The sequence below is a fragment of the Corythoichthys intestinalis genome, chromosome 15 (assembly GCF_030265065.1).
Source record: "Corythoichthys intestinalis isolate RoL2023-P3 chromosome 15, ASM3026506v1, whole genome shotgun sequence".
NCBI lineage: Eukaryota > Metazoa > Chordata > Actinopteri > Syngnathiformes > Syngnathidae > Corythoichthys > Corythoichthys intestinalis.
The window spans coordinates 7,948,278-7,975,026 of NC_080409.1; the positions used below are offsets into that span (position 1 = coordinate 7,948,278).

General features: G+C 42.6%; 1 protein-coding gene across 1 annotated transcript; it reads right to left on the reverse strand.

Moving 5' to 3' along the window:
- Positions 1–26,749, reverse strand: LOC130931285 (titin-like). The gene is made up of 4 exons (XM_057859938.1): positions 26,628–26,749; positions 18,948–19,035; positions 4,437–18,857; positions 1–2,022 (listed from the first exon to the last, which is right to left on the reverse strand). The coding sequence occupies exons 1-4, from the start codon at positions 26,700–26,702 to the stop codon at positions 2,000–2,002; spliced, it is 14,607 nt and encodes a 4,868-aa protein (XP_057715921.1). The 5' UTR covers positions 26,703–26,749; the 3' UTR covers positions 1–1,999.

Below are 26,749 nucleotides of genomic sequence, written 5' to 3' on the forward strand. Positions count from 1 at the left end.
TTTGACATCAGCATTCATATTCAAATAAGGAATTAAAAGACAATCAACAGTGGAGTGGAGCAAGTGCAAGGATATTTGGACTCAAAAAAAAAAAAGTAATGTGCAATATCAAACAATACTGACTAAATGTAGTCAGTACTCATACATTTATTTTAGCTTATCTTATATACCATATGTGTATATCATAGGTAATGGAAAGGAAAATAATAGGCCAATCCATTTGACAGGGTGAGCTTGGATCCAAGGGTCATGTTTTGGGCCACTGTAGACGTCCAATTCTTTTTCTCTACTCGTCCATGTAGGTCCTTCAAAGGAAAATCACCTGGTATGGATGGTTTTCCGCAGGAATTTTCATGACCAGGGCTTTAAATAACTCATTGACGGCGCCAGACGTCCAATCCATTTGGCCTGAGAAGGATCAATGAATGTGAACGTCACTGAACGCTGAGCATTCGCGGCTCATCCTCCCAATTCATTTCCTGTTCATTGGTCACTACATGTCAAATTTTAGGGTACGCACAGGTCACTCCCTGTACATTTTGAGGCATTCCAGGATCACTTTTTGTACATTTTGAAGTATTTCCTCTTGATTTTGGGGCACTTTTGAGTCAGGTTCTGCTGATTTGGGTCACTTCCTGTTGATCTTAGGCAGAGGTGGGTAGTCACGCATTACATTTACTCCGTTACATTTAATTGAGTAACATTTTGAGAAAAATGTACTTCTAAGAGTAGCTTTACTAAGCCATACTTTTTACTTAAGTAGATTTGTGAAGAAGAAACGCTACTCCACTATTTTGGGCTAAACCAGTCGTTATATTTTTCTTCTTTATTCTACATATTAGAGTTTACTTTTTTTTTTTTTTTTTTGCCAGAGATGCCAACATGGCTCTACCAGTTTCACCGATGAGACGCTGGAACAATAATCACATGACTCCATTATACCAATCAGACTCCAGCTTGCCTTTCTATGATCACGGCAGCCTGTTCAATCATGTGGCGTCTTTAAAGCACCGTAAAAAATTAATATTTGACATAGAGGGCTACCGTCAACATGACTGGAAAGCGCTGATTTTAACTTCTCTCCCAATATTTGGCACCGATTGACCAATTGGAAAACCACAAACATGATCCTTTTAATTTCATAATGGGAAATGTTTTCTCCACTAGAGGGCACACATGCTCTTTTGACGAATGATGCTTTATTTCTGTAGTTTTTTTTACTCTCGCAGGAATTCATTGATTTTTTTTTTTTTACTTGGCTTAACGTGGTTGTGTAATAGGTTGTAGTGTTGTATAATAGTAACAGTTCATAAAAATACATTTTTGTGCTGACAAAAAAAAATCCATTGTTTAAAAAAAAAAAAAAAAAAAAGCAGTTACTCACAATGTTACTCATTACTTAAGTATTCTTTTCACCGAATACTTTTTTACTTGAGTAACTTGTTTGGATGAATACTTGAGTAATATTATTTTGAAGTAATGCTACTCTTACTTCAGTCAAATTTTTGTCTCCTCTACCTACCTCTGATTTTGGGTCACTTCCTGTACATTCTGTTGCATTCTGGAGTGAATTCCCGTTAATTATGGGGCAATTTGAGTGCCGCCACCAGTAACACCTTTTTGGGAACTCTGTGATAGCTGGTAGTGGTGGGTGGCAAAACATGATCAAAAAATCTAATGTATTTGAAGCAATCCCAGTCATAATGGATTGGCAGCAGATGAGTTAACGTAAACATTTGCGGAGTACTTTATTTCTCTCACTCTGACATAGTTCCTTTGTACCAAGATGGCGCCAAAGCAATCTACAGTATTGATATCTGCCGTGGCTCGGGTCCAAGCGAGAAATACACACATTTGCGAATGCCAAGCTACTATGATGCGTCTTCACTTTGTACTCGGGAGTAGGATTAACTGCCAAGCCAAATGGCATACAATAACGAGAAAATTGCTAATTCTGACATGGAGATGCTTGATCGTCCTCGCCGTCAGCCCTCCCAGTTCAAATGCTTGAGACTCGTGGCACTGAAAGACAGATGACAAACAAAAACTTTGAGATATGAGATGAATTGCTGATATTCACATTCTAGTCATGAATTCCATGGAAGTATTTAGCACACTATAGTGCTGTATTGGTCCGAATATAAGATGGCCCTGATTACAAGACGACCCCCCTCTTTTTCAAGACTCAAGTTTGAAAAAAAGACTTTTTGAACACCAAATTTTTATACAGAAAATAATCCCAGTACATCTGAAACAAAGGATTATAACAACATACCGGTATTAGAGAGAAAAAGCATGTTATTTTGTCCTATTCAAATCTTAATATCTGAACATTTAAATATGTTAACTAAAGTGCAATCACATTCGTAAATGAATGGCATCTGGTGTAAATAAACCAATCTATTTTGATAAAACAACAAAATTGCAATAACTGCATTAACCATCAAAGTGAAGTCTAACTGTAACTGTGGTCTTGAAACAAATCTGAATAAGGTAAAACACTGCAATAAAATAATGCAAACTGGTTAAACTTGAGAGTCGCTGAGGTCTGTCATAACAGAACATCGCTTCAATGATATCTGGCGCCATCTAGCGTCGTGAATGGGTATAATGTCTAGACCACGAATATAAGACGACCCCCACTTTTTCAGTCTTATTTCAATGCAAAAAACACCGTCTTATATTCGGGCCAATACGATATATACCATGAAATTTTAATATATGACGGAAAACACTCAGGTGACTTGAAGTTCCGCTCTGAGACCCCCAATTTGGCCAAATTCCAAAATTATCCTATGTGCATGTGTGATACATCATTGGAAAGCTTACAATCTCAATTTTCTGGGGGTAGAAAAATTTTGAGCAGGGCATTTTTCCCCCAAAAAAATTAAACAGCAAAACCCTCACTGGACGCGAGAGGATAATTAAAGATGCCATGATTTTAACGAGATCTTATCGCGTACTTACCTTTTCGATCCAAAAACTCCATGTAGCATGTGTCACCGAGTGTCAAAACACAGCTGTGAATGGCCACAACTGGAGGATTTTTCAAGATTTTCATATATTTATCCTTTTAAACTTTTTTTTTTTTCAATTTTTCTTTGTTAGGATCAATTATTTATCATCTAAAATATTGGGGGAAATGCGACAGTAACGAAAGAAATACAATTAAGTGATTGTTATGAGGTAGATAGCCGTGACTTTTTTACAGACGCCAATTTTTTCATCATGACGTAATTTGTTTAAAAGTTTAAAATATGCAAGCGAATATTTTTTTAAAGTCGTTTTTAACTAAATATTAGACATCAATAATGATTCTAAGCTAAAAATGAGAGACATTTCAAATAATAAATACGATTTTTTTTTTTTATGGCTAGGTTGAAACAAAAGCGGTTGCGCGACGTCTGTAAACAGGAGTTCCCAGGGTAAAACGGACAAATTAAAAATAGTTTGGGGGCTTATTGCGCCATGAATCTGCTATGGCAGCATATAGACATATTGTTCTGTTAAACACAATATTTCTTTTGGCTTAAAATACAGCAGTTATTAGAGGGGTGCAAAAGCAGAAACTGCTTTTTCAGACTTGTCTGTGTTTTCCGCCATAAGTTAACAGTAAACTAGAAAATGCCATTTCTGCAGAAATTGTGATGCTAGCTTTGCTATGATGGTTTGTACTTTATGTTGATTTTGAGGCATTTCAGGGTCACTTCCTGTGTATTTTGAGGCATTTCAGCGTCACTTCCTGTGTATTTGGGGGCATTTCGGGGTCACTTCCTATTTATATTGAGTCGCTTCCCTGTTGATTTTGAGGCGTTTCAGGGTGACTTCTTGTTTATATTCGGTCACCTCCTATTAATATTCACTTCCTATTGATATAGTGGCATTTCGGGGTCATTTCCTGTTAATATTGGGTCACTTTCTGGTGATTTGGGTGCATTTTAGGGTCACTTCCTATTGCTCTGGGGGTCACTTCCTGCTGTCGGATCACTTCCTGTTGATCTGGGGTCATTGTTAGGTCACTTCCTGTTGATGCCGTGTGACTTACTGTTGATTTGCGGGCATTTCAAGGTCAATTTTGTTTGGTAACGGGTCACTTTCTGTTGATTTAAGGTCACTTCCTATCAGTGGAATGGCGAATAGGGCCATTGGAAAAATGAATGGGAAATTTTGGCTATTAGAAATGAAGGGCAAATTTGGGCTGAACCGTACGTTTTTGCCAAACACTATACAACTTTTGTGCGCCTTGACTTTCTGAAGTTTCTGAAGAATACATTATGTGATTTGGATAGTCATTGTAGGACTCCATACATTGTGACATTTTTTTGCTGTGAGTTAACTCGAGAGTTTTTAACGCAGTTAAAACGTACCCGCTCAATCCCACTCGAGGACTGCTGCGCTTTCAGTTCTAGGATCTTCGAGCGCGACGACAAAGTCACCTTCTTTGGGATCGGGCGGCGTTTCGGGACGGTCCGGCGCTGCACTTTCTTTGCTCTGGTTCTGGTCCTCGGGATGGGGAGTCGCCAGCGTATGGGATTCCTCTCGGAGTGCCGTTTTCACCTCTAGGTTTCCATGGCACTGAAAGTTCCCATCTTGCGGCAACAACACATCCGCGTCTTCTTGAATTTGGATGTCCTCCTCAGCGTCCATCCATATATCCTGCTCATCGTCCGCTTCTTTGACGGGGACCCCAGTGTCTTTTCCCTGATCCTGAGAAATTAATAGGATTTGGTATACTGCCTGCATTGTTTCCACTGGTTGAATTTCCTGTGTTGCTTCTAAAGTTAACGCAGGGAAGGTTTCCTCTACTGCTTCCACTGTCTCCATTGGTCGAAGGACAGATTTCAAAAGGACCGCAGTGTCCGCAGTCACCAGGATCTCGGGCGATTGCCATTCCCTTGCCGATTTTGACGTTTCTAGAAATGGAAGGATCTGAATTTGGCCATCAGCAGTTGGTTCTGCCTCTGTCTGTTTTTCTGATATGTATTTTGGGAGTATTTTTTCTTTTGCCCGAGCAGGTTCCGGTATCTCTGGCACTTTGTCGTTCTCGGTAGAATTTTTGGGGGTTAATGATTCTTGGTTTTCTCCTGGCTCTACTTCCTTCTGGTTCCTGGTGACTACTTCTTCAGTGAACGACTCTTGGTTGTCGTTTGGCTTATCATGCCCTTCTGGTAGCTCCATTTGTTCCTGGATGTTAATGGTCTCCTTTTGGGCTAACGACTCTTGGTTGTCTGTTGGCCTACCATGCACTTCTGATAGCTCCATTTGTTCCTGGATTTTAATGGTCTCCTTTTGGGCTAACGACTCCTGGTTTCCTTTCGGCTCATTATGCTCTTCTGATAGCTCCATTTGTTTCCAGTTCTCTATGCAATCATTTTGGGATGATGACTCCTGATTTTCTCTTTGCTGATCCTCTTCTAATAGCTCCATTTGTTTCTGTGTGTCAGCGGTCTCCTTTTGGGCTGATGACCCCTGATTTTCTCTTGGCTCATCATGCTCTTCTGATGGCTCCATTTGTTTCAAGTTCTCTTTTGACCTCTTTTGGGTTAATGACTCCTGGGTTTCTCTCGGCTGATCATGCTCTTCTGATAGCTCTATTTGTTTCTGGGTCTCCGCATACTCATTTTGAGCTGTTGACGTTTGGTTTTTTCTTGACTCATAATGCTCTTCTGATGGCGCCATTTGTTTCCAGTTCTCTATGGACTCGTTTTGGGCTGATGACTCCTTATTTTCTCTTTGCTGATCATGCTCTTCTGATAGCTCTATGTGTTCTTGGGTCTCCACATATTCATTTTGAGCTATTGCCGTTTGGTTTTCTCTTCGCTCATCATGTTCTTGTGATAGCTCCGTTAGATTCTGGGTCTCTGCATACTCTTTTGGTGCTAATGACCCTTGGTATTCTCCTTGCTGATCAGGCCCCTCTATTAGCTCCATTTGTGTCTGGGTCTCCGTGGACTCCTTGTTGGCTAATGACTCATGCTCGTCTGATAGCTCAATTTCTCTCTGTATCTCAGTTGAGTCTTTAGAGGAGAGGACCTCCTGTGCTTTTAGTTCTTGGTGACTCTCATTGGATATCGCTGCTGGTGTTTGCTCTTCAACTGGCCTTTTTTGGCTGAAGGGCTCTTCTGATTCTTGCGCATGAACACTTTCCCTAGTCGTACCCTGTTTATGATCACTAACTAATTCTACAGAGTCCAGAGTCAGAATACAAACCTCAGTGACCACGTTCTGTGGAGGTACTTGTGATGAGGATTCTTCTGCTAACAGTGTCTGAAGACCTTCAATGAGATCTTCATGTCTAACAACTATATCCAGTGTGTTTATGTGCTGTGTTTCAGGGGCAAGAGCACCAACCTCAGTGGGATGATCATCATTTATTTGGCATTTGGCGCCATCAAGAGGCTCCGGTGGGGAGATCGTTTCTTCTGTATGAGTTCCAGATGATGTTTTTTCTCTAACTGGGGTCTGAGAGTCTTCCTTGGTTGTCTCTCTGCCTTGATACCTATCTTGTTCTGTTTGGCTTAAGGCTTCTGGTGACTGACTTACATCTTCATCCATTGGACTTTCCTTAACTGGGTATCTGTCTTCATGACTATCTGTTTGGGATGATGGTTCCTCTTCAACTAGCAGCATCTGAACAACTTTAGTAGTTGGTGCCACTGCTTCCAGTAACTGAGTGGAACTTTCCTTTTCCAGCTCAGAAACAGATGTTGATTGTGCCGAAATATATTGGGGGACCATCTTAGGAACTATTGTCTGACCTAGGTCTTCAGATTTGCTCAGCTCATGTTTCCGTTCCTCAGACTTATCCTGGCTTTGGGGGATCTCTAAACTGTGCTGCATAGCTTCTTGACGTGACGTCTCTTCCAAATCTTCACTTTTGGGAGGACATTCATTGTCTGGTATTAATAAAAGTCTTACAGTCCCGTCATCTGTTGCTTGTTTCACTTCCTCGGCTTCTTTTAAGACCACCTGCTCCAAAATCTCAAGTTGGGTTTGGTTTACATGTGGAAACACCTCATGGCGGATCACCGTGTTGTCCTCGTGTGTTTCTACCTCGTGTCTTACAGACCCATCATCTGTCACATGTTCCACTTCCTCGGCTTCCTCCAAAACCAATTTCTTCAAAGTCTCAAGTTGGGATTGATTTACATGTGGAAAAATCTCATGGCGGATCACCGCGTTGTCATCACATGTTTCTACCTCGACCCCCTTGGATATTGAAACTTGTTCAACACTTTCAAGACACACATCAAAGACTGCTTTGTCTTCTCTAACTCCAACCTCCAGCGGCTGACCCGCGCTGTTCTCTGCCAATAAGATGTCCACATTGGCCCTTTGAACACTATGGTTGACCTCTATTGCTGGTGCATGCATCATCATTAACTCTGTACCCATCTTTGCTATATTTGTAACAATGTCTGTCGTCAGCGGTGCTTCAGTCAGGGCGGTTTCTATGATAGCCCTAACATCAGAGACCGGGAGAGCTTCCCGCATGCCAGTTGGACTCTCAGGCACATCAGGTAGTGAAATTGTGATCTCTTTATAACGACAAGTGGTCATTTGAGTAACCAGAGCGTGCTCTGCTGTAGCGGTTGTCACCTCTAGTTGATCCAGTAGATCGATTCTAGTTTCCATGTCAGTTGGATCCACCTGGAGTTTGGCTTGATCAGCTGTAACTCCAGAAATTGTGGGCAAATTTTCATAAATTATCTTTTCAAGGATCTCAGCGCAACTTGTTTCCTCTTGATGTAAGGACGCATGTGTCCCTCCTACTTGTTCTATGCCATCTTTTTGGTTTTGCTCCTTCATCGGAGCTTCTCGTAAGAGCTCATCAGCAGTGTTTTCTTGTTCTGGATTCTCCTCATCAAAAGCCTGATCCGGTTGAGGCTTTGTTTCAGTTTGTGGTTTTGAAATTTCTTCTATAAAAGTTTCATTTGGAATGATGCTTTCTTCAATGAGTTCATCTTTCTCGAGCTGTCCAGCTTGGTCACGTAGCGAGGAAATTACTTCAGTTTGAGCACATTCTGCCGCATTAACCTGTGTCCTGTCAGTTCCTTGCTTCTCGCCTTTGTGTAGCTGCTCCAAAGGGACTTCGGGGAAGTGTTCGGCTTCCTCAACGGGTTCCCTTATAAGACTTTCCTCAGCCAGAATGTTTTCTGCTATTCCTTGAGAACAAGATATTCCTTGTTTAGCTTCCTCTGATGCTAAAACTTCAGATTTGACTGCTTTTGTGTTGTCCTTTCCATCTACTACGTCGTCACCTTTTCCCTGAGGTTCCACAACCACCTCAGTAAAGGGAATGGCCTCGTCTTTAAATTCAACCAAAACTGTTCTTTCTTCTGTCTGTCTCTGTTCATGTCTTACAGACCCATCATCTGTCACATGTTTCACTTCCTCGGCTTCCTCCAAAACCAATTTCTTCAAACTCTCAAGTTGGGTTTGGTTTATATGTGGAAACACATCATGGCGGATCACCGTGTTGTCCTCGTGTGTTTCTACCTCGTGTCTTACAGACCCATCATCTGTCACATGTTCCACTTCCTCGGCTTCCTTCAAAACCAATTTCTTCAAAGTCTCAAGTTGGGATTGATTTACCTGTGGAAAAATCTCATGGCGGATCACCGCGTTGTCATCACATGTTTCTACCTCGACCCCCTTAGATATTGAAACTTGTTCAACACTTTCAAGACACACATCAAAGACTGCTTTGTCTTCTCTAACCCCTACCTCCAGCGGTTGACCCACGCTCTTCTCTGCCAATAAGATGTCCACATTGGCCCTTTGAACACTATGGTTGACCTCCATTGCTGGCGCATGCATCATCATTAACTCCGTACCCATCTTTGCTATATTTGTAACAATGTCTGTCGTCAGCGGTGCTTCAGTCAGGGCGGTTTCTGTGATAGCCCTAACATCAGAGACCGGGAGAGCTTCCCGCATGCCAGTTGGACTCTCAGGCACATCAGGTAGTGAAATTGTGATCTCTTTATAACGACAAGTGGTCATTTGAGTAACCAGAGCGTGCTCTGCTGTAGCGGTTGTCACCTCTAGTTGATCCAGTAGATTGATTCTAGTTTCCATGTCAGTTGGATACACCTGGAGTTTGGCTTGATCAGCTGTAACTCCAGAAATTGTTGGCAAATTTTCATAAATGATCTTTTCAAGGATCTCAGCGCAACTTGTTTCCTCTTGATGTAAGGAAGCATGTGCCCCTCCTACTTGTTCTGTGCCATCTTTCCGGTTTTCCTCCTTCATCGGAGCTTTTCGTAAGAGCTCATCAGCGGTCTTTTCTTGTTCTGGATCCTCCTCATCAAAAGCCTGATCCGGTTGAGGCTTTGTTTCAGTTTGTGGTTTTGAAATTTCTTCTATAAAAGTTTCATTTGGGATGATGCTTTCTTCAATGAGTTCATCTTTCTCTAGCTGTCCAGCTTGATCACGTAGCGAGGACATTACTCCAGTTTGAGCACATTCTGCTGCAATAGCCTCTGTCCTATCAGTTCCTTGCTTCTCGTCTTTGTGTAGCTGCTCCAAAGGGACTTCGGGGAAGTGTTTGGCTTCCTCGTCGGGTTCACTTATAAGACTTTCCTCAGCCAGAATGTTTTCTGCTATTCCTTGAGAACAAGATATTCCTTGTTTAGCTTCCTCTGATGCTAAAACTTCAAATTTGACTGCTTTTGTGTTGTCCTTTTCATCTACTGCGTCGTCACCTTTTCCCTGAGGTTCAACAATCACCTCAGTAAAGGGAATGGTCTTGTCTTTAAATTCAACCAAAACTGTTCTTTCTTCTGCAATGCTCTTGCTGACGGTTTCTTCCTGTGCTACTACAGCCTGTTGGGGTTTAAGTTTAATTTTAACTTCATCCTCTGCCATTTCATCACTCTCTGGTTGAACCTCAGTAAAATCTACATTCTCCTTTTTCAAGTTTTCTGTCATTTTTTCTTCTACAAATATGATTTCTACAGCCTCAGCAGATTCTGTCAGCAGTGATAGTCCAGGTTTTTCAATATCTTTCACCGGTACAATATCAAACGTGTCCACATTAACCCGGTTGTCTTTTGTTGACTCTAGGAGCTCAGGCACAGTCTCCTCTTCAGTTTCTTTGGTTTTAGTTGCCTGTGGAGGGATGGCTGAGTTTAGAGCTGACTCTTGTCCAACTTCCTGGTACGGAATAAGTTTATCTCCAATCTTCTGGTCTTCCTGTACTGGTGCGTCTTCTGTTAGAGCTGCATTTTCATATTTGACTTGAGCTATCATGGTTTCTTCGGCAAGTACATCTTGTGATATTTCTTGAATTGTAGCTGACAGGTCTTCTTGCTCTTCTTTCATTGGTTCAGTTTGACATTCAAATTCAGAAGTCTGTGAGGCCTTTTGGTCTTTTTCTTCTGGCTCACAATCAGATTCCAGAAAAGGGAAGTGCTCCTCTTTGATGTTTTTCATCAGAGATTCTTTTCCATGAATATTTTCTTTGATTTCAACATGTTGTATGTCCACTGTTTCAGGTTCAAACTTTGTTTCCTGTGCTGCTACTGATACTGCAATTCCAAGTGATTGTAACACTTGGGCCTCAGTTTCAAGCAGGATGGCAGTCGCTTTTTGAAATTGATCGGCAAGTTCCGTTTGCGATTTCTCTGATTCCACAGATTCAATTTGTTGAATATGTACATTTTTGGATGCATCCACTGGCTCATTTGCTTGATGTTTCTTTTTGGTTTTAATGCTAATTGACTGTTGGTCCTCTGTTGCCTCCTCGGAAAAGATTTCATCCTCGACCAGTTGAGGGGCGGGTTCATCCGAAATCACTTCCGCTTCTAAAACGGCCACCGATGAACTCTCTGTTGTCTGTGCCGTTTCTTTTGTAAATGCTTCTGGACCGTGCTCTGGCACTACCTTGGCTCCCTGATCCTCTGAATGTTTTGCGATTGCTTGTAGAGAGTTTTCTATTGCATCGGTTTCCTTTAGTAAATTTGTTGTGTCTTCTTGTAGATCTCCTAATGTTTTGAACTCATCCACAACAGGAATGCGATCCTTTATCTGAAGTTGTTCCATAGGTCCCTCTCTGTTTTCAGGTTCTGCAATAGATACGGACTCTTGACTATCCACTTTGGGAGCTTCTATTCCACTTTGGTTGGTGGATTGATATGCTTCACTGCTAATGTCTTTGTTTTCAGAATCTGATTGCTTTACGTCAGTAAGGCAGTTCACAAATTCATAGATCTTATCGATGCTAGCTAATTCATCTCGGATGTTTTCAGACTTTGATTGGTTTGCAGCTTTTATGTTTTCAGGTGTGATTTCCTTTGTATCAAGCTCCTGGTTTTGAATTTTCTCAGCAACTAACTTCTCAATTGGAATTGGTGCCACGATATCCTCTGTGTCAAGCTTCCCGCTAAGAATTGGAAGTATAATTTCTTCTCTGCCGAGCTCTTGGGTAGGTAATGAAGGTGAAATTTCCTTGGTGTTGAGCTCCTTGGTAAGAATGGAAGGGGACATTTCCTTTAGGTTAAGCTGTTCTATATGAATTGGAGGGTTTACTTCCTCTAGGTCAAGCTCCTTTATTGGAAATCCAGGTTTTATTCCCTCTAGGTCAGTTTTAAGTTCAATTGTGTCTTTGTCAGGTTCATCAATGGGGATGTCAGGCACAATTTTTGGGGTGTCAAGCTCTTGGCTAGGAAATTGAGGAGTATTCTCCAAGGTTTTGAGCACCTCAGTAGAGATTAGAGCTGTGATTTCCTTGGTGTCGAGCTCTACTGTCAGAATGGGAGGCCCCAGTTCTTTTGGGTCTTGTTCCTCAGTGGGAATCAGAGACCTTATTTCCTCAATTTCCTCTTTGTAGAGCTCTCCAGTAAGTATTGAGTCTGGAAGTTCCTTGGTGTCGAGGTTACTGGAAAGTATGGAAGACGAGATTTCCTTTAGGTCAAGTATCTCCGTTGGAATCGAAGGGTTTACTTCCTCTTGGTCAAGCTCCTCTGTTTGAATGCGAGTTGTTTCCTCTCTGTCTGACATTTCGGAAGGAATTTTAAGTAGAACTGTGTCTGTGTCAAGGTTATCGTTGGGAATGGGAGGCGCAATTTTCTTGGTATCAAGCTCATCAGGAGGAATTTGAAATGTATTCTCCAAGGTGTTGAGCACCTCTGTAGGAATTGCAGCTGGGATTTCCTTGCTGTCAAGCTCCACGGTCGAAATGGGAGGCACATGTTCCTCTGTGTCTTGTTCCTCAGTGGGAGTCGGAAGTCCAACTACCTCATTGTGAACCTGCTCGGTTGGAATTGCAATTGTGAGTTCCTCGGAGATGAGAGCTTCTGCAGGAATTGGAGCTTGGATTTCCTTGCTGTCAAGCTCAACGGTCGAAATAGAAGGTGCCATTTGTTCTGTGTCTTGTTCCTCAGTAGGAGTCAGTGGCCTCATTTCTTTATTATGAAGCTCATCTGTAGGAATCTGAAATGTATTCTCCAAGGTGTTAAACACCTTTGTAGGAATTGCAGCTGGGATTTCCTTGCTGTCAAGCTCCACGGTTGAAATGGGAGGCACATGTTCTTCTGTGTCTTGTTCCTCAGTAGGGGTCGGTGGCTTCATTTCTTTGTTATGAAGCTCATCTGTAGGAATTTCAAATGTATTCTCCAAGGTGTTGAACACCTCTGTAGGAATTGCAGCTGGGATTTCCTTGCTGTCAAGCTCCATGGTCGAAATGGGAGGCACATGTTCTTCTGTGTCTTGTTCCTCAGTAGGGGTCGGTGGCTTCATTCCTTTATTATGAAGCTCATCTGTAGGAATTTGAAATGTATTCTCCAAGGTGTTGAACACCTCTGTAGGAATTGCAGCTGGGATTTCCTTGCTGTCAAGCTCCACAGTCGAAATGGGAGGCACAGGTTCTTCTGTGTCTTGTTCCTCAGTGGGAGTCGGAGGTCCAACTACCTCATAATGAAGTTGCTCGGTTGGAATTGCAGTTGTGAGTTCCTCGGAGGTGAGAGTCTCTGCAGGAATTAGAGCTTGGATTTCCTTGCTGTCAAGCTCCAAGGTCGAAATAGAAGGTGCCGTTTGTTCTGCTTCTTGTTCCTCAGTAGAAGTCAGTGGCCTCGTTTCCTTATTATAAAGCTCATCTATAGGAATTTGAAATGTATTCTCCAAGGTGTTGAACACCTCTGTAGGAATTGCAGTTGGGATTTCCTTGCTGTCAAGCTCCACGGTCGAAATGGGAGGCACATGTTCTTCTGTGTCTTGTTCCTCAGTAGGGGTCGGTGGCTTCATTTCTTTGTTATGAAGCTCATCTGTAGGAATTTCAAATGTATTCTCCAAGGTGTTGAACACCTCTGTAGGAATTGCAGCTGAGATTTCCTTGCTGTCAACCTCCACGGTCGAAATGGGAGGCACAGGTTCTTCTGTGTCTTGTTCCTCAGTGGGAGTCGGAGGTCCAACTACCTCATAATGAAGTTGCTCGGTTGGAATTGCAGTTGTGAGTTCCTCGGAGGTGAGAGCCTCTGCAGGAATTGGAGCTTGAATTTCCTTGCTGTCAAGCTCCAAGGTCAAAATAGAAGGTGCCGTTTGTTTTGTGTCTTGTTCCTCAGTAGGAGGCAGTGGCCTTGTTTCGTTATTATGAAGCTCATCTGTAGGAATTTGAAATGTATTCTCCAATGTGTTGAACACCTCTGTAGGAATTGCAGCTTGAATTTCCTTGCTGTCAAGCTCCAAGGTCAAAATAGAAGGTGCCGTTTGTTCTGTGTCTTGTTCCTCAGTAGGAGGCAGTGGCCTTGTTTCGTTATTATGAAGCTCATCTGTAGGAATTTCAAATGTATTCTCCAAGGTGTTGAACACCTCTGGAGGAATTGCAGCTGGGATTTCCTTGCTGTCAACCTCCACGGTCGAAATGGGAGGCACAGGTTCTTCTGTGTCTTGTTCCTCAGTGGGAGTCGGAGGTCCAACTACCTCATAATGAAGTTGCTCGGTTGGAATTGCAGTTGTGAGTTCCTCTGAGGTGAGAGCCTCTGCAGGAATTGGAGCTTGAATTTCCTTGCTGTCAAGCTCCAAGGTCAAAATAGAAGGTGCCGTTTGTTCTGTGTCTTGTTCCTCAGTAGGAGGCAGTGGCCTTGTTTCGTTATTATGAAGCTCATCTGTAGGAATTTGAAATGTATTCTCCAATGTGTTGAACACCTCTGTAGGAATTGCAGCTGGGATTTCCTTGCTGTCAACCTCCACGGTCGAAATGGGAGGCACAGGTTCTTCTGTGTCTTGTTCCTCAGTGGGAGTCGGAGGTCCAACTACCTCATAATGAAGTTGCTCTGTTGGAATTGCAGTTGTGAGTTCCTCGGAGGTGAGAGCCTCTGCAGGAATTGGAGCTTGGATTTCCTTGCTGTCAAGCTCTACAATCGAAATAGTAGGTGCAGTTTGTTCTGTGTCTTGTTCCTCAGGAGGAGTCAGTGGCCTCATTTCTTTATTATGAAGCTCATCTGTAGGGATTTGAAATGTGTTCTCCAAGGTGTTGAACACCTCTGTAGGAATTGCAGTTGGGATTTCCTTGCTGTCAAGCTCCACGGTCGAAATGGGAGGCACATGTTCTTCTGTGTCTTGTTCGTCAGTAGGGGTCGGTGGCTTCATTTCTTTGTTATGAAGCTCATCTGTAGGAATTTGAAATGTATTCTCTAAGGTGTTGAACACCTCTGTTGGAATTGCAGCTGGGATTTCCTTGCTGTCAAGCTCCACGGCGGAAATGGGAGGCACAGGTTCTTCTGTGTCTTGTTCCTCATTGGGAGTCGGAGGCCCTACTACCTCGTTGTAAAGCTGCCCGGTAGGAATTGGAGTCATGAGTTCCTCAGTGGTGAGCGCCTCTGTAGGAATTGGAGCTGGGATTTCCTTGCTGTCAAGCTCCACGGTCGAAATAGAAGGTGCATTTTGTTCTGTGTCTTGTTCCTCAGTTGGAGTTGGAGGCCTCATTTCCTTGTTATGAAGCTCATCGGTAGGAATTGGGGACGTCAATTCTTGCGTGTTGAGCTCCTTTTGAAGAACTGGAGGGACGACTTCCTCAGTGTCTTTTTTCCCAAAAGTTAGAGGTGCAATTTCCTTTGTGGCAAGTTCTTGTGTAGGAATTGAAGGTGATTCCTCCAAGGTGTTGAGCACCTCCGCAGGAATGAAAGTTGTGAGTTCTTCGCTAGGAACTGGAGCTGCCATCTCTTTGATGTCAAGCTCCACAGCTGGAATAGGAGGCATAGTTTCTTCTGTGTCTTCTTCCTCAGTTGCACTCGGAGGGCTTATTTCCTCTTCGTGAAGCTCATGGATAAGAATTGGGGACACCACTTCTTGGGTGTCAAACTCCTTAATAAGAGCAGGAAGCGTAATTTCCTCAGTAGAAATAAGTGGTTCAATTTCCTCTTCTGTATCCATGATTTCCTCAAGTTCCTCACTGAGAATTGGAAGCATGATATTCTTGCTGTCAAATTCCATAGTTGGAATGGAAAGAGGGATATCTTTGGTGTTGAGGTCCTCTGTAGGAAGGGAAGTTGTGATTTTCTCTGTGTCAAGCCGCTTGCTGGAAGTAGGATGTGTCATATTCACTGGGTCATGCTCCTTGCTAGGAGAAGGTCTGATTTCTTCAGCAGCAATTAGACTCGTGTGTTCCTGGGTGGTGAGCTCTTCTGAAGGAATTGATGGTGTGATTTCCTCGGTCGTAGGGGGCGCTGTTTGTTCCGTGGCAGAAACGGTTCTCTCGACGTCAAGCTTCTTGCTCGAAGCGGGAGTTGTTTCTTTGGCGTCAAGCTTTTTGGAGAGAATAAGTGTTATTTCCTCTGGCGGAAATCGGATTTCCTCCTTTTTTAATTCCTCTGTAGGAACTGGAGTCGTAGCTTCCTGGCTGTCAATTTCCTCTGTGAGAACAGGAGTTGCGTTTTCCTTGGCGTCGAGGTCGTTGGTAGGACCTGGAGTTGTATCTTCCTGGGTGTGGGGCTCCTCTGTAAGAACATTAGTCTCCATTTCCCTAGCATGGATGTCCTCGGTAGGAAGAGAAGTTTTGATTTTCTCGGTGGGGATAGGAGGTGTCATTTCCTCTTTGTCGCACTCCTCAACAAGTGTCATTTCCTCGCCGAGATCATCAGTAGGAACTGTAGTCATAACTTCATTGATGTTGAGCTTCTCTGTTGGAAGGGAAGTTGTGATTTCCTTGGTGTCGAGGTCCCCGGTCAGAGGTGTCATTTCCTGAGTGTCGATCTCTTCAGTAAGAATATGGGGTGTGATTCCCGTGATGTCAAGCTTGGTTGTGCTCAGAGGTGCGATTTCCTCAAGGTTTGACGTCCCTGCATGAATTTCAGGTACATTTTCTTCTGTGGGAAGCTCTTCTGTAGCATTCTCAGGCTTGATTCCCTCACTGTCGAGCTCCACCGAAGGAATTCGACTTCTGAGTCTAGTGTCGGCTTCCAAGGGAAGAATTGGTGGTGTCATTTCCTCTTTGGTAGGAGTAGAGAGTCTGATTTCCTCTGTGTTGAACCCCTCGGTAGGAATGAGGGTCGTCATTTTCATGTTGCTAAGGTCCTCTGTAGGAATGGGAGCTGCGAGTTCCTCTGTTTCATGTTGCTCAGTAGAAGTCGGAGATCCGATTTCCTTGTCGAGCTCTTTAGAAGGAATTGGAGATGTCATTTCCTGACTGTCTGTAAGAACGGGAGCTGCCATTTCTTTTGTTTTGAGCTGTGTTGTGTTTGGATGTGTCATTTCCTCGGTGACTGAATTCTCAGTTGGAACTGATGTTACAATTTCATATGTGTCGTGGTCTTCTCTAGGCTCGGAAGTTACTATTTCCTCGCTGTCAAGGTCTGTGGTTGAAATGAAACTTGTCATTGTCCCAAGATTCTCTGTAGAAATTGGAGCAGTAATTTCTGCAGTGTTTATCTCTTCTGTAAGAACGGGAGGCTTCATTTCTGTCATTGTTATGACCTCAAATGACTCAGTTTCCTCCGTTTCATTAACATCTATATCTGTCCTTGGGATGTCGGTTGCGATAGGTTTTTGGAGCTCAGGGGCTTGCCGATCCTCTCCAACTGTTTGAAGTGTGTCACTCAAGCCACAACAAACGATCTCATTGGAAGATTGAAGCTCTGCTTCTAGAATGCCCTCAACCTGCTGCAAATATTCCTGTGTTCCTTGGACCTGAGACTTTTGCAAAACGCGTGTGGTAGGGCCCGGTGTTATTAGTCGGGAGATCATCTCGCTGTCATCAGAGAGGTTGCTGTCCTCGTGGTCCAGCGGTTCAATCAGATCCTCTGCCACGGTGCTCTCCGTAAAGTCCCCTTCTTCCGTAATATCACTGAGGGCTTTTCCCACAAACGCCGTGAACTCAACCGAGTCTTCATCTGTGCCCTGGTTTTCTGAGGCCTCTGCATTTTGCCGGGATTCCTCATCTGAAGGATGGGCAGGTTCTGTCACCTCAGAACTGAGGTCTTGGTTGAATTGAGCATCGGCTTTTATGGACGTGTCATCAGTCTCTTTTGCTTCTACCTTAACTCTGTTGTAATTGGACGAGGGGACCACGGCCGGCGTCTCCGAGGTGACGTCACCTGCGGCCAGCTCCCGATCATCGTTGCCCAAAGGTGTTTCTTGGTCTTTGTTTGAGATGGACTTTCTCTTTTTCCAGTCTGGGAAAAACCTAGCTGAGAAGGAGAGGTTTTCTTGCATGTCTTCCTGTACGGGACTGCGCAGTCCTTGGTCCAGGGGTTTAGCTTTCCTTTTTGGGCTCATCAGTCTCTTGAAGGTGTCCCAAGCTGACTCCACTTCATCCTGCGCCGAACTCATAGCTCCTTCACCTGCTGAAACCTTAGCATGCTCATCGTGTTCTACTGCTTCTGCATCATTTACACCAACCGGAGTTGTTTCGGCATCCAACTCTGACGCCGGGTGACTTATTCCACGTTTGACGGGATCCCAGGAATCTTTCCGCTTTTTGTCCTTGTCCACATGATCTTCTTGGTTCGGCAGTAGTTCATCTTTTGAGTTCTGCACGTTATCGTCATTCGAGATGGGCCTGTTGGCACGCTTTTTAGGAGATAAGAGCTTCTTAAAGGTGGTCCACGGACTCTCTTCATCCTCTGCAGGTGGTGCTGAATTTTGGTTTGCATTGTTCTCCGCCACGTCAGGCTGGTCAGAGGCACCTATCGATTTAGGTTCTTCGCCCTCTTTTTCATCTTTTTGCCTTTTGAGCATCATTAGCCTAGAGCCCAGGAGGAGCCTCTTCAGAGGACTTGACGGAACATTCTCCATCTCTTTTGGGGTCTCAGGTTCGCTCACCTGCTCCGTGGACGGATTGTCTTCCGTGTCTTCAAATGGAACTTGACTACTTTGCGTGTCCTCTTTTTGGTCTTCCGCCGTTTCTTCCGCAGTCTGAAGAAACATCTCTCTCGTCATGATTTCCTCTTCCAAAGAGACCCTCTTCTTCTGTAACCCTGCAAAGATTCCTGTGGTGAAAAACTTTTTAATGGGCGACATAGGTGCTTCTTCGTTGGCGCAGGACGGAGACGAAGTATCCAGTTCGGCCGGAGTGTCAATGTGCGTCCATTCTTCGTCGGGGCCGCCCGCCTCGGTCTGGGAATTTTCTAGGTCCGTCGGAACCTGGGTTCCGTCGGCCAGGTTCTCATCCTCTGTGGACTCGGGCCCATCTGCGCCGATCTCACCCTGGTCCCTTGAGCCTCGTTTCAATGTAAATTTCAGACCAACTTTACTGAAGAAAGTCTTGAAGCTCTCATTGATGTCGTTTTGTTTGGCCTCCACTTCAATGACTTCTAAGGATATTTCTTCTTCTTCTTCGGTCTCTTTGTTGGACTCGTTCTCAACCGCAGTAACATTTTGTAACAGTGTCTCCACGTTAGGCAGCTTCTCTGAAGAATTATCTTGGAAAAAGGAGAAAGGAAGTCACGTTAAAAGTTTGCTCAGTCACATTTTTGTTAGTACTCCTTCGAGGTGGATGGTTTACTACCTACTTTCTGCTTTGTCATCTTCACAGATATCGTTGACATCCCCCAGTGGGGTATCTGATTTTCCAGCGATTTGCCCGTTGTTTTTGAGAAGCTGTGAACGAAGCACAAAAGCCCCGTGTTACATTTTTACCTTTGTAATAATGGGAAGTAGTGTCTTGCTAATATGATAATCTATAAAGTCAATAGCACTAGCATATGAGCATCCACAGCCAGTCCTCCCAGTTTCACTGTCAATCGTTGTCAATAGAAGCCAAAAAGTTCATTTTGAGTCACTTCCTTGAGTATGTTTTTGGAAAATTTGACAACAGGAGGGAAGTGATCCTATGTCAAAAGAACATGACCTCCAAAATACCCCAAATTCAACTGAATTGACAAGATATTGACAGGAAGTGACCCCGAAAGGCCTCATAATCAATAGGAACTGATCTGATATGCCAACCATAACAGCAAAGCTACCACTGCAATTTCACCAGAAATTGCATTTTGTAGTTCTTATTGTCCTAGTTATTTGTTACTCTTCTCGACTTGGATTGTCGACCTTTTGGAAAAACATCGTTAGAGCTTTTCGTTAGATTATCAATGTTTTCGGAGTCAGATGGTGGTTACAGAAACATGAAGGTCTGGCGAAGAGGTCAGTCGCCAACAATAGTTATTGGTTTGGTTCGCTTCACTGGCGTATGACTTCAGGTTTTTTTTTTTCCCTTATAAAATGTATTATTAGCGTGAGCTAAGTGCTGCTTGCAGAACCCATGTCTGTAGTTTCCATACAGAAGCCTTAAATGTCGGACGCTACGACGGAAAGAGGACGCTGAATCCTGCTGTGAAGTCCTATGATTACGCCGGCGTGATTGATCTCATGGCATCCTTAAAGCACTGTAGAAATAAAAAACAATTAATTCATATAGAGTGCTGCCGTCAAAGTGTGCCGATTTCAAACTCTCAAGTTTCGTTTTGGGACCAATAGAGCACGGAAAACCAGAGATATGATTTGTGTCATTTGATGGTAGGAAATCAAGTATGTTTATCTGTGAGTGAGTGCGCACTAGAGCTTCTTTTCTATTTTTCCAGTCGGAATTTGATAATTTGCTGTATTGAATGGTCATATTGATATAGTACTGTAGAAGGTTATACAGTCATGTGAAAAAAATTAGGACACCCCCTTGAATATTAAGTTATTTATTAGGAAATTTTCACAAAACAATGTCTAATCTTGTTTTTCTTTATCTCTGGAAAAGAAAGTGATTTATTTGCAGGTAAACAACAAAAATTAAGATTGCTTTACTCATTAAACCAAATTTATCAACAAGAATGCAAATTCTTACTGAGGAAAAAGTTAATACACCCTACCACTGAATAGCTAGTGTTACCCCCTTTGGCTGGAATAACTTCAGTGAGACACTTTTTGTAGCCATCTACTAGTCTTTGACATTGGCCTGAAGAAAGTTTGTCCCACTCCTCAACGCAGAATGCTTTCAACAGTGACTGACTGTTGAAGTGAGTGAAAACCAGTGTTGTTAATCTTACTGAAAAAAAGTAATTAATTATAGTTACAAATTACTTCTCCCAAAAAGTAATTGAGTTAGTAACTCAATTACCTGAATGTAAGAGTAATTAGTTACTTGGCAAAGTAATTGGTGATAATTACTTTTTTTTTTTCCCTCAAAAAAAAAAAAAAAAAAAAAAAAAAAAACATTGGCCACACTATGTGAAGTTTTTTGTGGAGGTTTTTGGTACAATTGGCCCGAGCCCAATTCTTTACCCTAATTTACCCTTTACCCTGAATCAACTGTTAAAAGTTGTTAAAATTGCTCCCATTATTGCATTTGTTCCCTTCTCTCTACTTTCGACATATGAAAGTTTTAAAACTGTTTCATCATTTAAAGATAGATTCAAGTCAAGATTTTGCCGATTTAGAAGTATTTTAGATAAAAAGTTACTTAGGTTCGCTAGGAAGGTTCTCTACAACAGAGCCGTCCTAAAAAGTCTACTGCTTTAAGATGGCGGCTGTCTACTAACACATTTAGTGCCATGCAGTGTTGTTAATTTTACTTTAAAAAAGTTATTAATTACAGTTACAAATTACTTCTCCCAAAAAGTAATTGCGTTAGTAACTCAGTTACCTGAATGTAAGAGTAATTAGTTACTTGGCAGAGTAACTAGTGATATTTTTTTTTTCTCAAAAAAAAACAAAAAAAAAAAACAAAAAAACAGGTCACACAATGTGAAGCTTAAAGGGTTTGGGGGACAATTGGCCCAAGCCTAATTCTTTACCCTCCACTTAACTAGACACAAGGGTATTGCGATAACTAGCTAGTAACCTTTGCTGTGTGTGGAAGTCATTTAAAGTTGTGAATCAATCGTTAAAGTTGTTAAAATTTCTCCCGTTATTGCATTAGTTCCCTTCTGTCTACTTTAAACATGTGTAAGTTTTAAAACTGTTTCATCATTTAAAGATAGATTTAAGTTAAGATTTTGCCGATTTAGGAGCATTTTAGATTTTAAAAAATTACTTAGGTTCGCTAGGAAGGATCTCTACATCCGGGCCTTCCTGAGAGGTCTACTGCTTTAAGATGGCGGCTGTTTACAAACGCATGTAGTCCTTAAAACATGTTGGCAATGCAGCAGTGTCTGACATCTGCATCTAGTTCTATAATATGATATCTACCGTGTCATGTGGGCGTAGTTTGTCGGCTATGGCTGCAGTCAGGTATTATTGGAGCCATCTAGCATCGCGGTTGCAACGGCGTCTTCCCCACTCCTGCTCTGCTCTCGTCCCCGTGAGTCCGTTTCTCTCAGACTTTTTTTTATTCAACCAACTTAGTAACGCATAGTAACGCACGCCTTTCCCGCCTCAGTAACGGTAACGGCGTTGCCAAGATGAGAAAAGTAATTAATTAGATTACTCATTACTGAAAAAAATAACGCCGTTAGTAACGCCGTTATATTGTAACGCCGTTATTAACAACACTGGTGAAAACACCATGGTTAGATCAAAGGAGCTGTCTGAGTCCTTCAGAAAAAAGATTGTAGACACCTAAGAGTTCAAAAGATCACAAAAGAATATTAAAATTAGTCATTCCACTCTCCGGAAAATAGTCTATAAGTGGAGGACATTCAAAACAACTGCCAACATGCCCAGATCTGGCCGCCCAAGCAAGTTCACCCTGAGAGTAGACCTCAAGATGCTAAAAGAAGCCTCCAAAAACCCTAAAATGTCATCACGGGACCTACAGCAGGCTCTTGCTACTGTTGATGTGAAAGTGCATGCCTCTAAAATCAGAAAGAGACTTCACAAGTTTAACCTTCATGGGAGGTGTGCAAGAAGGAAACCTTTGCTCTCCAAGACAAACCTGAAGGCCAGACTTAAGTTTGCCAAGGTGAATGTAGACAAAGACCAGGACTTCTGGAGTAATGTTCTTTGGACAGATGAATCTAAAACGAAATTATTTGGACACCAGAACAGAGAACATGTTTGGCGTGAACCCAATACAGCATTCCAGAAAAAGAACCTCATACCAACTGTGAAGCATGGAGGTGGAAGTGTCATGGTTTGGGAATGCTTTGCTCAAGCAGGACCTGTCCAGCTCACCATCCTAGAATCCACCATGAATTCTATTGTGTATCAAAGGGTGCTCGAGGAACATGAGAGCTCATCTGTGGAAAAATTAAAGCTGAAGCGAAACTGGACCCTGCAACGTGACAATGACCCAAAACATACCACCAAGGACTGGCTGGAAAGGAAGAAATGAGTCAAAGCCCAGCTCTTAATCCCAATGAGATGCTGTGGGGTGACTTGAAACAGGCTGTACATGCAAGAAACCCCTCAAACATCTCACAGATGAAAGTATTCTGCGTTGAGGAGTGGGGCAAACTTTCTTCAGACCAATGTCAAAGACTGGAAGATGGCTACAAAAAGCGTCTCACTGCAGTTATTTCAGCCAAAGAGGGTAACATTAGCTATTAGGTGGTAAGGTGTCCTCACTTTTTCCTCAGTTAGAATATACATTTTTGTTGATAAATTTGGTTTAACAAGTAAAACAATGTTAATTTTTGTTGTTTACTTGCTATTAAGTCACTTTCTTTTCCAGAGATAAAGAAAAACAAGATCAGATATTGATATGTGAACATTTCTTCTTTTCCTGTTGTCGAAGCCGTACTGAACCGTGTGTACCGCTAGTATATATGGTACGGTAGTAGGACATTCAAGTAGCACACGCTATGTGAGCATAAACAAGGTTGAAATTTGATGGCTCTGATGTTAACGTGTGGTTAAAATAATTTATGGTGTTAATTCATTTTTTTAGTTAACACAGAGGTACAGTGGGGCAAATAAGTATTTAGTCAACCACTAATTGTGCAAGTTCTCCCACTTGAAAATATTAGAGAGGCCCGTAATTGTCAACATGGGTAAACCTCAACCATGAGAGACAGAATGTGGAAAAAGAAACCAGAAAATCACATTGTTTGATTTTTAAAGAATTTATTTGCAAATCGTGGTGGAAAATAAGTATTTGGTCGATACCAAAAGTTCATCTCAATACTTTGTTATGTACCCTTTGTTGGCAATAACGGAGGCCAAACGTTTTCTGTAACTCTTCACAAGCTTTTCACACACTTTTGCTGGTATTTTGGCCCATTCCTCCATGCAGAGCTCCTCTAGAGCAGTGATGTTTTGGGGCTGTCGTTGGGCAACACGGACTTTCAACTCCTTCCACAGATTTTCTAGGGGATTGAGATCTGGAGACTGGCTAGGCCACTCCAGGACCTTGAAATGCTTCTTACGAAGCCACTCCTTTATTGCCCTGGCTGTGTGTTTGGGATCATTGTCATGCTGAAAGACCCAGCCACGTCTCATCTTCAATGCCCTTGCTGATGGAAGGAGATTTTCACTCAAAATCTCTTGATACATGGCCCCATTCATTCTTTCCTTTACACAGATCAGTCGTCCTGGTCCCTTTGCAGAAAAACAGCCCCATAGCATGATGTTTCCACCACCATGCTTCACAGTAGGTATGGTCTTCTTCGGATGCAATTCAGTATTATTTCTACTCCAAACACGAGAACCTGTGTTTCTACCAAAAAAGTTATATTTTTGGTTTCATCTGACCATAACACATTCTCCCAGTCCTCTTCTGGATCATCCAAATGCTCTCTAGCGAACCGCAGACGGGCCTAGACGTGTACTGGCTTCAGCAGGGGGACACGTCTGGCAGTGCAGGATTTGAGTCCCTGGCTGCGCGTTGTGTTACTGATAGTAGCCTTTGTAACTGTGCTCCCAGCTCTCTGTAGGTCCCCCCGTGTGGTTCTGGGATTTTTGCTCACCGTTCTTGTTATCAGTTTGACACCACGGGGTAAGATCTTACATGGAGCCCCAGATCGAGGGAGATTATCAGTGGTCTTGCATGTCTTCCATTTTCTAATAATTGCTCCCACAGTTGATTTCTTTACACCAAGCATTTTACCTATTGCAGATCCAGTCTTTCCAGCCTGGTGCAGGTGTACAATTTTGTCTCTGGTGTCCTTCGACAGCTCTTTGGTCTTGGCCAGAGAGGAGTTTGGAGTGTGACTGACTTAGTTGTGGACAGGTGTCTTTTATACCGATAATGAGTTAAAACAGGTGCCATTAATACAGGTAACGAGTAGATCCTCATTAGACCCCGTTAGAAGAAGTTAGACCTCTTTGACAGCCCGAAATCTTGCTTGTTTGTAGGTGACCAAATACTTATTTTCCACTCTAATTTGGAAATAAATTCTTTAAAAATCCAACAATGTGATTTTCTGTTTTTTTTCCCCCACATTCTGTCTCTCATGGTTGAGGTTTACCCATGTTGACAATTACAGGCCTCTCTAATCTTTTCAAGTAGGAAATCTTGCACAATGGCGTACCGCAAGCAACACGTCACTTCCGTTCATTAATATTCATGGCATTAGCTACTGTTGCTAAAGCAAGGACAAGCCACCGTTTGTCCCTAATAGGAAATGAATGGAAATCGTGTACGAAGGAGATGTTTACAGCGCTAAACCTACCAATTCTCTCCGAAAATGATGTGCCTGGTGCCAAATTGACTGGCATAGATGTGGAAGAACATAAAAATGTCCAGTTAAAAAGATGGCTTTAGTGTCGAAGGCTGAAAAAGACGAAAAAAACGAGCCAACCTAAGCGTAGCTTTAGCTTTTTTTTTATCGACGCGACTGACAATGACATTCTCCGGTTACAACAAGCTATCCTTTACCATGAGCCCTGTCTTTCTTATATATCCTCTGGTTGTCCTACACCTCTTACCGTTCCTGGAGGTAATTTAGTTAGCTTTGTGTAGCGATCGCAAATGCTACTCAGTGACAGCCAACGAACACTTTTAACGTTTTCATTGATAACACATCTTAATCCTATAATTTATTTACCCTTCCCCGTTACTAAAGTTGTTTATATATATATATATATATATACATATAACAGAAACGGTAACAGTGGCAGTCAGATACCATTGTAATTTTTTTCAGGTCATTAATTGACAGACAGAAGCAGAACGGCACAACGTTACGCTAAAAAAATAACGTAAAAATATAAAAATGGCTTACCTCTTTGTCCTCTGAAAGACCATGCCAACCCAACATTATGTTTACTGCATATGAAACGTGAATGGATTCACCGAGCTGGTGTTAAAGTCCACGCAAGTTGATTCGGTTTTCACATTTTGTACCTCCCGAGTTTTTGGTTTCCGGGAACGTATGAAGAAAACATCCTTCATAGTCGTAATGTCTAGAGTCGTTTCTACAAGTTCCAAAAAAGCAATGCGTGATCGGCATGTTCGTTTTTGAAAGATTACCGGCGAAAAGTAGCACTTTTTACGTTGAGTCTATGCGAGGGCGGGTCTATAATGTCCCACTTCGGCTTTACTTCCGCTTTACGATGCGACGTCACGGTCTAAAAATAGCGTGCGTGCGGTACGCCATTGGTGGTTGACTAAATATTTATTTGCCCCACTGTAACTCATTATCTTGCCCGGCCCTCATAATACATCAAATAAATCATGAGTGATCAATACCAGTCCAAACGGTATGGACTTCTATCGCGGTCAAATAGTTAACAATCACTCCGATGTAAATAATCATCGTTTTGAACCCATTGGCTGCCATTGACGGAGCTAGATGTCCTATCCATTTGAAATGGGAGGCGGCACAATGTGTAGTGCCGCCGTCAATGACGGACAACGAGTTAAAAAATAAAAATGTTCTTCTTCTGGCCAAGAGTATTATCACTAGTCGACATCCAATCGTGAGAAGGAATTCATGCGCAGTTCAAATCAGAAGTTCTGAGATGAACTGCCATCAATTGCATTATTTATTATGATAAAAAGTGGTATTCAGCATACTTTTATGTTTAATTTACTGCTAATATTATGATGTCATTTATATATTAGTTTCACAAAGAGTTCATGTGCAGTTCAATAACTCACTGAGTTAATAAACATGTGAGTTCACTCGCCCAGCCTTGAATCATATGAATCATGACTGATCGCTGCCAGTCCAAACCAACTGGACGTCTAACGCTGTTTTTACTGCACTTTTGTCCCAGCTGACCCGCGGCGAAAAGTTTTGAGACGCTTTAAAATTCAGTCGGATGAGAAAGTGTCTCAAAGTTTTGTACGTAATTTCTACAACATTTGAAAAGCAGGCGGTTACCGTGTCACGGTCCTCCTCGGGAGCAATCAGGCCTGGAGTCTCGCCGTCTTCGAACGTCGACTGCGCGTCCCCCATCGGTCATCCGCCGCAAGAACCGCAGCCAGAAAGGAGGGGAAAAAAAG

Coding starts and splice junctions, on each gene's coding strand:
- LOC130931285 (XM_057859938.1), bottom strand. CDS start 26,702: ATGGGGGACGCGCAGTCGACGTTCGAAGACGGCGAGACTCCAGGCCTG. Junction 18,858..18,947: donor TGAAGATGACAAAGCAGAAA/GTAGGTAGTAAA, acceptor CCTTTTTCCAAG/ATAATTCTTCAGAGAAGCTG. Junction 2,023..4,436: donor GCCGCCCGATCCCAAAGAAG/GTGACTTTGTCG, acceptor TCTGTCTTTCAG/TGCCACGAGTCTCAAGCATT.